The sequence below is a fragment of the Camelus dromedarius genome, chromosome 1 (genome assembly GCF_036321535.1).
Source record: "Camelus dromedarius isolate mCamDro1 chromosome 1, mCamDro1.pat, whole genome shotgun sequence".
Taxonomy (NCBI): domain Eukaryota; kingdom Metazoa; phylum Chordata; class Mammalia; order Artiodactyla; family Camelidae; genus Camelus; species Camelus dromedarius.
The window spans coordinates 105,242,889-105,258,185 of NC_087436.1; the positions used below are offsets into that span (position 1 = coordinate 105,242,889).

The window sequence follows — 15,297 nt, forward strand, 5'->3', positions numbered from 1 at the left end:
GCATGTCAAACAGTGCACTAAAGGAGTCTTAAGAGTTTGAGAAGAGTCATATGGTTTCCATAGAACTGAACTCTGAACTGCACTATAAAAACTGGAAACTTGACATAGAATCAAAGTGGGTTTTAAAACTTTTTGTATCTAAGCACAGTTTCACTTCAGAGCACCGAAGGCAGTGACAAATAGATGTTCTGAATGGGTTACAGCAAGAAATAAGCTTATTGTGCCAGTAATTTAAATGCTTCTATTTCTATGATAACTGTTTTTTTTTTGACAGCTTTATCTATGACTGGAAAGAAAAAGGAGAGCGCTATTAGAAGAAATCTTAATAGTAATTCACAGTAAGAATGTCAGCAGAGCCATGAAATGCAAGTGGAAAAAACCAGTACCCTCCTCAGCAATAGATACACTGAATTTACTACTATTACCGCCCATTAGTAACTGTTCATTGTTGAAGATGTCCACATCTAGCCATGAGAGAGCAACAGAGACCACATTTACCATCCTGGCCCTCAAAAAACAGATAATATATGAAATCAGTTTCATGTGGCATGTGTGGACAAGTGGCAGGTCAAACCATGAATGAGAAGAGAAGGGAGCAGAGGCATGAGTGGGAACAGCTGCCCGCTTCCTCCTGTGGACAGATGGCAGCACAGGACGGAGACCCCAATGGAGCACACTGAGTTGACCATGCAGAGTTAGAACTGGTGGCGGCCAGGGAGGCCAGAGTCACAGGGGAGAGCAGGGAGACCTTATGCACAGAGCATGCGGAGGGCAGATGGCGAGCATGACACTGAGGGAGCCTTGGAACTTTGCTGAGGTTCCCCTCCAGCCTGTGCTGAGGACTGACTGGCATGTGCATGAGAAGACTACCCACCGAGGGGGAGCAGATGAACACCGCCGGGCAGAGTGAGACACCTCCGCGTCCACAAGCATCAGGTGGAGAGCTCTGGAGGGACAGCCTCAGGAGTGGGGAGGAACGAGCCCCACCCCAAACGCTGCTCTGGTTCTGCCAAAAGGCTAAAGGATAAACCTTCAAAAGCAAGGGACTATAAAGGATCAGACAGTAAATATTTTTTGAACAGCCATCTGTTCTTTCTGTCACAATTATTCTTCTGTTGTAGCACGAAAGAATGATATCACATTTCTCACTGGAAACAAGAAAACAGTGGAGCAATATCAATTCCATATGAAGTCTTCCAGAAAACAGAAAGGAGGGTATAATTTCCAATTCATTTCATTAGGCCAATGTTACTCCAATGCCAAAACCAAAAAAAAAAGTTGTAAGAAAACTAAAGACCACTATACTTAATGAACACAAACTCAAAATTAATAAAATTTTAGTCAATCAAAAACACATACATAAAGGCAGTAATACATCATGATCAAGTGTAGTTGACCCCAGGAATGCAAAGTTGCTTTAATGTTTGGATTCAGTCAGTGCTATTCATTATATAACAGTCTAAAAAAATTATCTTCTCATTAGATGCAGAAAAAAAGGCACTTGACAGAAATCAAACATCCATTTGTGATAAAGATTCTCAAAAAACTAGAAACAGAAAGGGACTTCCACAACCTGATAAACGGCATGCAAGAAAAATCTACAGCTGACACCATATTAATGAGAGACTGAATGCATTCCTCCTGAGACCGAGATAAAGCAAGGCTACCTATTCTTAACATTTCTACTCAACACTGACTGGGAATCCTAGCCACTTTGATAAGGCAAGAAATAAAAGGCATAGATTAGAAAGGAAACATTAAAACCTCTTTATTCACAGGCAACATGATCATGTATGTAGAAAGTCCTAAGGAAATCTTCAAAAAAGCTGCTAAGACTAGTAAGTAAGCTTAAAAAGGATAAAAGATTAATATACAAAAATCAATTGCAATATTATAAACCAGCAATAACTGAAATCTGAAACATAACAATTTAAAACAGCATTAAAAATATAAAATATTTAGGGATAAATCTGACAAGAGATACATAACCCCACTACACTGAAAATTACAAAATGTCACAGAGAAAAATTAAAGATGATTTAGCAACTGGAGAGATATACCCTGGCCATGGACTAGAAATCTCAGTATTATTAAGATGTCAATTCTCTTGAATTTTACCTATAAATTCAGCAAAATTTCAATTAAAATCCCAGCAGGGCTTCTTGTAGATACTGAAAAAAATGATTCTAAAATTCATATGAAAAAGATAAGGATATAGAACAGCCAAAACAGCTTTGAAAAAGAAAAGCAAAATTAGACTTTCAACACTACCTGATTTCAAGACAACTTACTATAAATTCACAGTAATCAAGACAATGTGATCATTGTATAAAAATATACATATGGGTCAGTAAAACAGAGCAGAGAATCCAGAAAAAGACCCACATAAATGGTCAACAGCCTTTTGACAAAGGTGCTGCAGCAGGCTGAACAATGCCCCCACAAAGATGCCCATATCCTAATCCCTAGAACCTAAGAATTTGGCCAAAGGGACTTTGCAGATGTGATTAAGTCAATGATCTTGAGATGGGAAGATTATCCTGTATTAACTGAATGGGCCCAATGTAATCACAAGGGTTCTTTCAAGAAAGCGGCAGTATAAAGTTAGGGAGAAGACAATGAGATGACAGAAACTGAAACTGAAGTGACGTACTTTGAAGATGATGAAAGGAGCCACAAGTCAGGAAATATAGGCAGCCTCTGGAAGCTGGAAAAGGCAAGAAGACAGATTCTCCCTTGATTCTTCGGAAGAAACACCCTCTCCTGCCAACAGCTCAACTTTAGTCTAGTGAGACTGATTGTGAACTAGGGACCTCCAGAACTGTAAGAGAATAAATCTGTGTTGTTTAAAGCCACCAACTTGATTACCAAGTTTGTGGTAATCTATGACCGCAACAAAAGGAAACTAAATCAGGGGCCAAGTCAATTCAATGTGGAAAGGATAAAACTTTCAACAAATACTGCTGAAGAAGTTCAAAAGCCTGACCCTTATGTCATAACACATTGAAAAACTAAGCCAAAATGGATCATAACCTAAATCTAAGAGCTAAAACTATGAAACTTCTAGAAGAAAACACAGGAGAAAATAATGATTGAATTCGGCAAGAATTTCTTAAATAGGACTTAAAAAGCACAAAGTATTTAAAACAACAATAAATTGGACATTCAAATTTTAAACTTTTTTCCTCAAAATACACTCATCAAAAGCAATAAAAGAAAAAAAAATTGGACTTAATCAAAATTAAAAACTTTTGTGTTGCAAAGGATACCATCAAGAAAATGTAAAGACAACTCAAGAACGCAAAAATGTTTGCCAATAGTATATCTGGTAAAGGAACTGCAGCTACAATACATAAGAACTCGTAACTCAACAATAAAAAAAAATTAGCCCAATTTAAAAAATAGCAAAGAAAATGAATAGACATTTCTCCAAAGAAGATATACAAATAGCCAATAAGCACATGGAAAGATGCTCAACATCTTTAGCCATCAAGGAAATGCAAATCAAAACGTGTTACCACATCACACCCACCACGATGCTTATTAACTAAAAAGACAGATAATTGTATTGTGGAGAATGGAGACAAACTGGAACCCTCATAAATTGCTAGTGGGAATGTAAAATGATGTAGCTACTTTGGAAAACAGCTTGGTAGTTTTGTACTGTTAAGCATGTATTTATCATATGATCCAGCCATTCTACTCCTAGGTAATTACTCAAGAGAAATAAAAACATGAGTCTGCAAAAAAACTTATACACAAATGTTCATAGATGGTTTATTTGATAGGCAATAACTAGAGGCAACCTAAGTGTCTAAAAACAAGTGAAAATATATCGTTGCAACAGAATATTATTCAGGAATAAGAAGGAATGAATTAATGATACACACACCAACACGGATGAATATCAAAAATAGTTATGCCAAGTAAAAGAAGCCAGACACACCTCCCCTCAAAAAATAGTATATATTGTATAATTCCTTAATACAAAATTCCAGAAAATGCAAATTAATCTATAGTGACAGAAAGCAGATCAGTGGTTGCCTGCGGTGTTTGGGGACGGAGGAATACAGGACGATGGCAGAAGAGGAAACTTCTGGCAGTAATGATATTCTTAATTGTGGTGATGGTTTCACAAGATACCTTCATGTCAAAACTCGTCAAAAAAAAAAAAAAAAAGAGTATTTCCACCAGAAAAAAAAAAAAGACTAATGTAGGTAAAGGAGGGGTTTTGTTCCAGAGAATCTGATCAAAGAGTTTATTAAATGGATTCTAGTTTCCCAACTTAATTTTCACTCCTCCATGTAACTATGATTTCAAAGCAATGAGTACTATGAATGTTTGTCTCTTTGTGATGATTTGATTTGATTTTAAAAACTAAATTAATTGGACTTAATAGTAGAAACATTTGACTAGTATACTTGTTAAAAAATGTTTTAAGAACCTAAAGTTTGAATCAACACATTGAACTATTAAGTATATTTAAAAGTATCTTAATGGACTTAAAAGTACCGTACGTTCTTTTACCATGTGTTAGCTAATAAAAAACTTTCAAGAAAAAAAGAACAAAGGAGTTAAACAAACATATAGACTTGGAAGAACTCAGGGTATATGGTTATCTAACCTTGATCCTTCATGAAGAACCTGTTGAACAACTGGATGCCAAGCAGAAAGGACAACCATCCCAAATAGGAGCACTTCTGAAAGCTCTGGGACAGATTTCTCCAAGAAGATGAAACTGATGGATGATGCTACATCTGAATGTTCTAAAAGGATTCAAATAATCCTGGCAGAGTCTGCAGTTGAATCAGTGATAAGTGCATAAATAACTAAGCAAACAGCACTTTAACAGCAAAAAATTCCAAAACTGCTATTAACTAGGAGGAAAACAAAAAGCAGTGTAGGAAAGACGTCATTATGAGCTATACATTTTTTATATAAATGGAATCTTATGATAGCCATATAGATATCTTTATTTAAAAATTTTTGATTAGTAAAAGCTTTTAAAAAAATTAAAACTGCTAGAGGATGAATTTCAGGCAAATAGGAGATAAGCGAAGAAAGTACAGCAAAGGGGCTGTCAGTCAGCACTAAATCCATTTAACCACAGAATAAAAACAGAAACAAATATGGGTATTATAGGTAGAGTACAAAATGTAAATAATATAAATCTAAATAAAAGTGGTAGGAGAAGGGGAATAGAAAGTGGGAGGTAGTGGAAGTATACTGATTTTCTCATGTTTTAGAGCCAGGGGACAAAAGATATCATTTAAAACTGAACAATCAAAAGAGCTACAAGCACTATTGAAAGACATAAAAGTTAACCCTAAAAAGAAATAATCAACTAAAATTGGATAGTAATCGTAGAAAAAAAGAGAAAGGAAAAAGAAATATACTAAGTCATCAATTCTCATTTTTAGATGAAGACAATCTTTAAAAAAAAAAAAGGATTAAATATGGTATAAAAAGTTACAAAAGCAACGATTAGAACAAAAATATAGAAGAAACACACATTAAAAAAAGAAAAGCAAACACAGACCAGAACGTGAAAGAGAATAAAAAGAGGCAATAAAAACAGAAAGCATAAAACAATACAATAAAACTAAGACCAAGCATATCCGTCATATCCACTATGAAAACAGGCTATATCCACCCATTAAAAGAAAGCCTGTCAGACTGGATCACAAAGCAAAATCCAATCACCCCATTTCATCACTTCTAAGATGCATACATTTTCACATTTTAGCATCTACAGTATTGAGATGTGATTTGTAACTGCCATCAGCCAGACCACAAGTGGAGTGTCACTGCCATTACCCTATGATCCAGTCCCAAAACACAAAGTTACTACACATGCAGTCAGGAACCAGAACAGAGCAATGAAGGTGAAGCATACGTTTCACGTTAGAGAAGTAAATTTTCATCGTTGGATAAATGATGAAAACAATCAAGGGCTTTATAGGAAAAAGGAGAAAGGAAGCTCCCCAAATAGATGATGCTGTATCAGGTCCTGTTGCTTAAACGCATACAAAAGGACTGCCTGTCACATACCAAGCAATGCCAACTGAATGCAGGAGAAGCTGCAGAATCACCAGGAAGAGATGAAAGTTCAAAGCAATGAGGAGCTAGTGTGACAATTCCCTCACTATATAGGACTATCTTAAGGCACTAAGTTTATTTTAAAAGAAGGAAAAGAAGAACAACGTAAAATGAAACTCCACTGATGTATTTTTTTGTGCCTTGTCAAAACTGTCCTTCAGAAAGCTTTTATTGCTAGTTTATTAACCTCCTCTTGACAAAGATCAACTGAGATCTTGTGCATATTTCTCTCTATTCAAAATCACATCATAATCATTCAACCATATGGCTTTAAATTTAACATTCAGACACAAGTTTTTTTTTTTAAGTTTGGTAGGAAGAACCTGAGACTCTCCAGAGCTAAGGATTATTCAGCGCACCCTCCTTATTTGTACTTACAACACATAACCCAGGGTGTGAGGAGAAGAAATTCATTCTGCTGCATGGCTCAGCATGACTCACAAATTGCAGGCTAGCATTCTGAAATGTCATTTTTATTGATCTCCATTTGCTGTTCCATTTGCCTTTCCGGGAGTAGACAAATGTTTATGGCATTTCCCTAATAGCAGACCTTGAATATTTGAGTTTAAATAAGCCCTGAAAAAAACATAACCAAATGAAACATCAACTAAACAAAACTATCTGGATGCACATAAATTAATGCTGATTTTAGCATTAAAATATATCTTCCCTAAGACTTCATGGGTCATGATAAAGGTGTCAATATACCACATAGTAGAATAACACATTTCAGGGCATAACAGGCAGCTAAAAACTATGTAGAAAGTCAAGTCTCAGGCACAAAATGTAAATCTGTCAACTGAACGCATGTGAAATACATAGCATGGCTCAAAGAGTGAGATTAGAAAAATGAGTATCAAATCCTGTTCTGTAGAACCTACAAATCCGTGCAGCACTGCCAGGTCCACAACAAAAATCAAACAACAAAGGTCAATTTACTTCAACAGCTACCAGTCTTCCTCACTAACAATTTCAAAACTAAACTGGCCAATGAAACGCTATTGCTGTGTCACAGCAACAGATAAAACGTTTGCTTTTTAGACTAGGGATAATGTTTAAATGCATTTTAACCCTTTCAAATATAATTATTTAATAAGATAACTTATGAGTTGTGCAAAGTTAAATTAGAAAATAATTATAATCTCAAGTAATAGTATGTCACCCTTAGGTCTGTTTACATGCAAGAATAAACTGCTAGTCTCAAGCTACAGCACACTAAGGGAATAAGTAATTAATAACACAGAATAGGTAATTTAGTAATCCCTTGGTTTGAAAAGCCAAAATTTTTAATTCTGAGGAATGATTGATTTCAAAGCATTTAAGAAACCATAACAGCTTGAATTATCAAATGATGCAGTGAAATCAATGATACTACATTTCAAAAAGCTTACACTTTAACCCGTCCTCTAAAACCTGTTCAAATTCCATCTCCTTAAACTGTATTGATCAGCTAAGATACAAGTGAGCTGTAAAGCTTCTGACTTTCCAGAGTATTCAATGCTGTCTATGAATACTGTCGACACTTAACACATTCTTCTTTTTACTGTATCATCTTTTTTTTAATAAACTTTATTCTTTTAGAGCAGTTTCAGGTTCACAGCAGAAATGAGCAGAAAATACAGAGAGTTCACACACAGCCCTCCCCACCCACACATATATACTCCCCTACCCTCAACATCCTTCATCAGCGTGGCATATTTGGTACAATTGATGAACCAGCATGGACACATTATTATCAACCAAAGTCCATAGTTTACATTAGAGTTCACTCTTGATATTGTACATTCTATGGGTTTTGACAAATGCACAATGACATGTAGCCACCACTATAGTATCATACAGAATAACTTCATTGCCCTAAAAATCCCTTGTGCTCCATCTATTCATTCCTCCCTCCCTCTCCTCAAACCCATGGAAACCACGATCTTTTTATTGTTTCTGTAGCTGTGCCTTTTCTAGAATGTCATTTGGTTGGAATCGTACAGTATGTAGCCTTTTCAGACTGGCTTCTTTCATTTAGTAATATGTCTTTTAAGTCTCTTCCATGTCTTTCATGGTTTTATAGGTCATTTTTTTTTACTACACATGCATTTTTAACTTACATATATCTACTGTTCACTGTTTCTAAGAACATTTAGAACTTTATCTTTTAAAACTTACATAATTATCAAAGGAATAGAGCCAACCACAAAATTAGAATTAATTCAAAAAGATACATATACCCCGTTACTAACAGCAACATTATTTATAATTGCCAAGATATGGAAGCATCCTAAGTGCACATCAATAGTGAATAGTCTATGAAGATGCAGCATATATAAATATATGTGATGGAATACAACTCACCCATAAAAAAGGATATTTTGCCATTTGTGGCCCTTCATTCACTTTTTTTTTTCACTTCAAAAACCAGAATTTTATAACTGGCAGAAACATTTCCATTACATCAAAAACAACAAAATACCTAGAAATAAACTTAACCAAGGAGGTTACCTATACTCCAAAAACTGAAACGACACAAAGAAATGGAAAGATTTCTTGTGCTCTTGGATTGGAAGAATCAACACTATCAATATGTCCACACTACCCAAAGCAATCCACAGACACACTGCAACCCCAATCAAAATACTCATGACATTCCTCACAGAACTAGAGCAAACAATTCCAAAATTTATAAGGAACCACAAATGATCCAGAACAGCCAAAGCAATCTTTTGTAGGTCTCTTTTTTTTTTCTTTCTTCTTTTTGTTCTCTTTTCTTATGGTTTGACAACTAGAGAAGGTCCTTTAACGTTTGTTGTAAAGCTGGTATGGTGGTGCTGAAATCTTTTAGCTTTTGTTCATCTGTGAAGGTTTTGATTTCTCCATCAAGTCTGAATGAGAGCCTTGCTAGATACAGTATTCTTGGTTGTAAGTTTCCCCTTTTCATCACTTAAATATATCATGCCACTCTCTTCTGGCCTGTAGAGTTTCTGTTGCAAAATTAGCTGATAACTTTATGGGAGTTCCCTTGTATGTTATTTGTTGCTTTTCTCTTGCTAATTTTAATATTTTTTCCTCATCCTTAATTATCAATTTGATGACTATGTGCCTTGATGTGTTGTTCCTCTTTGGGTTGATTCTGTGAGGTACTCTCTGTGCTTCCTGGACTTGGGTGACTGTTTCCTTTCCCAAGTTGGGGGACTATTCAGTGATTATCTCTCCAAAAACTTTCAGGCCCTTTCTCTCTTCTTTCTGAGAACCCTATAATGTGAATATTAGTGCACTTCATGTTGTCCCAGAGTTCTCTTAAACTATCCTATTTCTTTTCATTCTTTTTTTCCTTTTTCTGTTCTGCAGTAGTGATTTCCATTAATCTGTCTTCTAGCTCACTGATCCGTTCTTCCGCCTCATTTAGTCTGTTCTTGGTTCCTTCTAGTGTATGGGTCATTTCAGTGATTTTATTCAACTCTGGATATTCTTTATATTTTCCAACTCTTTGCTAAAAACTTCGCTCTGTGCATCTATACTTCTCTTGCATTCTCTGAACATCTTGGCCATCATTACTTTAAACTCTTTCTCAGATAAATTTCCTGTCTCATCACTTATTTCTTATTCTGGGATTTTATCTTGTGCCTTACCCTGGGAGATATTCCTTTGCCAACTCATATCGTCTATCTTTCTATGTGTCTGTGGATTCCTTCCACAGGCTTTGGGATTATTGTTTTCTTAGTTCTAGTATATGCCCCTGGTGCATGAGGCTGGACTAGAGGCTTATGCAGGTTTCCTGGCAGGAGGAGCCAGTGCCTGCCCGCTGCTGGGTGAAGCTTGGTCCTGGACCTCTGGTGGGTAGGGCTGTGTCTAGAAGCCTTTGTGGCTTAGGAAGTCTGATGATGATGGGTGGAGCTGTGTTCCCACCCTGTATGTTGTTTGGCCTGAGGCTTCTATACAGGCTGTTGGGTAGGGCTAGGTCTTGATGCTAATGATCCAGTCAAGATGTCAGCCTCCAGGAAAGCTCATGTAGATGAACACTCCCAGAATGTCTGCCACCAGCTTTTATGTCCCCTGAGTGAGCTGTAGCCGTCCCCCACATCCCCAGGAGACCCTCCAAATCCAGCAGGCAGATCTGGCCCAGGTTCTTATGAAATCACTGCCTCTGCCCTTGGACCTGTTGCATGTGACCTTCCGTGGGCACTTCCCAAGAGAATGGAGTCTCCATTTCCCCCAGTTCTATGAGGCTCCCAGAGCCAAGCCCCCTGGCCTTCAAAACCAGAGGTACTGGGGTCTCCTTCTCTACCCAATGCCGAACCCGGGCTGGGGAGCCTGACGTGGGGCTTAGAGCTCTCACTCCTGTGGGAGGGCCTCTGCAACTTAACAAATCTTCAGTTTATGGGTCACCGACCTGAGGGGTATGGGGCCCAATTATATTGCAAGCACACCCCTCCTACCAACCTGCTGTGGTTTCCTCTTTATGTTTCCAGTTGCGGATCTTTGTTGCTAGGTTCCAGTCTTTTTTCAATGATTGTTTAGCATTCAGTTGTGGTTTTGTTGCAGCTGCGAGGAGAGGCAAGCTCGTGGTCCTACCACTCCGCCATTTTGACTAGAAATCTTTACTGTATCATCTTTAAATATAGCTCAACTCCATTACTAGCCTTTTAAGTTCTTTTTGAGCCCTTAAAAAAGAATGAATAAACAATTGGATGAATGGATGGATGGATGCAGGAAGGGAGGAACGGAGGCTTGGGCAACAAAACTTGAAGTTATAGGTCACAGATGATTTAAGATGATGAAAATTACTTTATCAGAACATGCTCTCAAAAACCAGCACTAAATAACAGATAAAATTACAGCCTCCAAGAAATAACTTTAACTTAAAAAAAATTTAATGCTTCATATTTTAGCCAGTGCTTTTATATTCTAATTAACATGAAATATGAATTTCAGGAATTTTTTAGTATCAAGAACCATACTCTGGCAGGACAAAAATTTGAACTGTGGTTTAGCTCCAGATTAACATTTTATCATGTAAGGAAAGAAGAACGTCTAAATTTTCTTATGGAGTTCAACTGAATCACCAATATCCTTATGTAATAAAATGAACTACATGCTTATTAGACAAAAGTGGTAAGGCAAAGGACAAAACCATGTACACATGATGACCATAACCTTGTAAAACAAACCTTTGCATATTAAAAAAAGGTCAGGAGGAGGTACTACAAAATGACCAAGGTCCTGGGTTCAAAGAGAGAAACCATGGGTGATATTTTTCTATTTCCTACTTTCTGCTTCTTCAATATTCTATTTTATCTCATTAAGCTATATAGTCTCATAATAATATATTTCTACAAAATTCTTTATGTCTAAAGCCTTATATTTCCTTAAATTAAATTACTATACATCATATATTAATTACTATCTGCTTTTATGCCTAAAAACACCACTTCAGAATCAAAGAGGCATAAGTCTGAATCACTGCTCAGTCATTCTAGCAGTATGAAGTTGATGAAGTTACTTGTCCAAGTCTCAGTTTTCTCCTCTAAGTAAACCACCTTGGCAGGATTAAATAATATCTCGTGGAAAACAGCTAGCATAGTGCCTAGCTCAGTGGTGCTCAATCTACATTAATTCCCTTTTCAACATTTTTCATTGTTGATTCAATTCCCATAAATTAAGCAGACATCACTGATTAAGTTCAGTAGTTAAGGAGCAATCAAGTTATCTTAAAAGCCTCCTCCATCAAAGGGCCTTAAAATCTTAAACTCAGAAAGACATTTTTAACAGATCCCAGTACTTCTTTCCTCTTACCCTGGCTAAGATCTCAGAAACCTCTTAAACATAGGAGCCCAGGTAACCAGAAGGAGCTGTCATGAGAGTGAAAACCTATGTCATCAGCAACCTAGACCACAGGCCCCTTCGTGAGTTTCTCCCAGTGAACAGAACACGACGCCTACAACACAGGAGGGGGATGAGTTCTTTTCACAGGTTTGCCAAAAAATTAATCTCTGACTCAATTCCAGTTCACCCAATAAAATATTTTTAAATGCAGATTTTTAAAAATAGATGTATACAGCTTTTAAAAATTTTTTGTGGTTCTTTTAATATTTCTAAAAGGAAAATTACAGTAAATCTTCATGAGATTGGATTGGGCAATGAATTCTTGGCTATGATACCAAAAGCACAAGCAGTAATATCAAAAGAATTGATGTTGGACTTCATCAAAGTTAAAAACTCTTATGTTATCAAAGGACATCACTGAGAAAGTGAAAAGACAGCCTACAGAATGGGAGAAAACATTTTCAAATCATGTAATAAGGGTGTAACATCTAGAACATATAAAGAACTCCTGCAACTCAACAACAAAAAGATGAACAACCTTATTAAAAATGGACAAAGGACTTGAACAGACACTCCCCCAAGAAGACATACAAATGGCCAAAAAGCATATGAAAAAATGGTCAGCATCATTAGTAATGAGGGAAATAAAAATCAAAACCGCAATGACATACCACTTCACAACTGCTAGGATGGCTATAATAAAAAATACAGAAAATAGCACATGTTGGTAAGGACATGGAGAAATTGGAACCCTCATGCATTGCTGGGGGGAATGTAAAATGGTGCAGCCACTGTAGGAAACAGGTTAGCAGTTCCACAAAAAACTAAATATAGTATTATCATATGATCCTGTAATTCCACTCCTAGGCATGTATGCAAAAGGAATAAAAAGAGGGACTCAAACAGATATTTATACTGATGCTTTGAGTATTAGTCACTATACCCAAAAAGTAGAAACACCTGAGTGTCCATTGACAGATGAACAAAATATGGTACATGTATACAATGGAATATTACTCAGCCATTAAAGGGATAAATTTCTGACACATGCTACAACATGGATAGGCCTTGAAAACATGCTAAGTGAAGTAAGCCAGTCACAAAAGGACAAATATTGATAATTTCACTTATCTGAGGTTCCTAGAATAGTCAAACTCATACAGACAAAAAGTAGATTAGAAGTTACCAGGGACTGGGGGAAGGTGGAATAGGGAGTTACTGCTTCATGGTGACAGAGTTTCCATTTAGGGTGATGAAAAAGTTTTGGAAATTGATAGCAGTGATGGTTGCACAACACTGTTAATGTAATTAAGGCCACTGAATTGGCAAGTTTTATGTTATAGATATACTTTATCACAATAAAAATAAATTAATTAAACTTAAGGGCACAGGGGAAAAAAAGGATAGTAAATGAAAAATGACACTGCATCAGTACCTTTCCACACATTGCGATCGGGATAAAGGAGGCTGACATCTTTGATTATGAGCTTCTCGGGCAGCAAGTCTAGCTCCTGACAACTGAAAGAGTGCAAAAGTAAAGCCACTTAATAAACCATCAAATTTGCTACTACCCTAGAAAAACTAGTATCACATTCTGACATTGAGAAGCCAGAAATTCAAGCAGCTCAAAGTTGTAAACAAACATTCATTTCAGGGGAAAACAAAACAAAACATTAATCTGGGAAAATCCTAGAGCGGTTTGAAACAGTAACCAACTATTAAAGCACTGAGAGGTTAATCACACTTGGTGATTTTAACAAGTCTGCAGAAGAGGCGCATACAAGACTGTTTTCCAATAAACCTAACAAACCTGAAAATGTTCTAGTTAAAACTTTCAGAAACTTTAATTGGAGCTGAGTCCAAGAGGATACCAAGCTCATAACTATCTCTAAGTGCCTTCATCGGTCATCCGACAGCTGTATAAAGGATGTTCAATGCATACTATTATATATAAAACTGTTAAACAACAAGGTCCTAGTATATAGCACAGGGAACTATATTCAATATCTTGTAATAGACTATAATGAAAAGGACTAGATATATATACATGTGTAACTGAATCACTCTGCTGTATACCAGAAATTAACCTAACATTGTAAACCAACTATACTTCAATTTAAAAAATAAATAAATAAAAGGATGTCCAATGCAAATGTTCCCAAGAAAGTGTTTTGCTAAAACACTTCCTTGAATGACCATCACCTATACTCTTTTGGGAGAAATCTGTATTTGCAACTCCGTAATAACATCTCAGAAAGTCTTAAAGGGAACTCAGTCTTTGAGATAGTAGTTTAAGACATCAGTAATCAGAGTAAATTCAGAGCAAATATAAACACCAGTCTCTCCAGCCAAAAAACATGGTTATCTTCATCTCTGAAAAGATTTATCTATACATTCTCAATAAAATATCACGCACATCAAAAATTTTAAAATAGGGAATTCTTCATTTCCATGAGAATTCCGTGTGCCCATAATAAATTTGATTTTCCCCTGTTAAAAAAACATATATATATATAGCCAAAAAGTTTACATACCTTTTCATCTTCCCACTGAAAAAAATTACAATCTTTTCTATCTCTACACGCTGAGCAGGCATAAAACCTCCGTGTTTCTTCTTTCCCTTGGTTCACCTTTACAAACAGAAGAGTGGGTCCTAGTTTTAGAATAGGAAAAAACATGTCAGTTCCTAGTTTCCACCGCCCTTAAATAAAATTGGTTTTAGTTTAATGCACAACTTATCATAATTAAATGTACTATTCTAAGTAATTTTTCCCCCTAAGGTCACGACATTCAGGCCCTGACTACTTAAGAAATTAAAAGTTTTCAAAACTGGTCTCTCCAGAAAGAAAATGCTATCGTCAGTTTAGTTGCGGTCCACATGGTGAACGGCCTGTGTCCTGACACAAGGAAGGGTCCAACAACTGAGAACTTTGAAACCTCTGCTCATCTATCCTTTCAGTGAAAATCTGAGCTTTATAGTTGTACATACCCTTTCTCCCCAAGTTACAGAAAAATTGGGTCTGGTTTCTAAGCAAGAATTCATTCTATCTTGCTCCCTAATGTTTTTTTAATTGAAAAGATGGCAAAGCAACACATGAAATCTCCAAGTACTTGGCAATGGGAATTACTCAGTAACATGCATCCTGTTTGTCTAGCCTCTGCCTCGTCCCTTCAAAAAGATGTAATAGCTGTGGAGCCAAAACCACAACTGTGGGGACTTTCTACGACGGTTTCTTAAGTGGAAAACCACAACTTCCAGAGAAAGGCATCACACACGGTGGGGAAGAGAGGCAGATAAAAAATCCGGGAGTCCTAAAAGCCCATGGCACCTTCAGGCTAACCCACGCCCCTTGGCGCCTGACAGCCAGCCTGAGCCCAAACGCG

The 15,297-nt window shown here is 36.7% G+C and overlaps 1 protein-coding gene across 2 annotated transcripts in view; it reads right to left on the bottom strand.

Moving 5' to 3' along the window:
• Positions 1 to 15,297, bottom strand: part of ZCCHC4 (zinc finger CCHC-type containing 4) — a 41,957-nt gene that overhangs the window by 26,423 nt on the left and 237 nt on the right. For both annotated transcript variants that reach the window (XR_004131672.2, XM_010991057.3), the window contains exons 2-3: positions 14,448 to 14,566; positions 13,349 to 13,431 (exon numbers count right to left, since the gene is read on the bottom strand). Coding sequence is in view for 1 of the 2 variants with exons in the window: in XM_010991057.3 (XP_010989359.3) it covers positions 13,349 to 13,431; positions 14,448 to 14,566 (202 nt within the window). In the remaining variant the exon portion in view is untranslated. The remainder of the gene's footprint in view (positions 1 to 13,348; positions 13,432 to 14,447; positions 14,567 to 15,297) is intronic.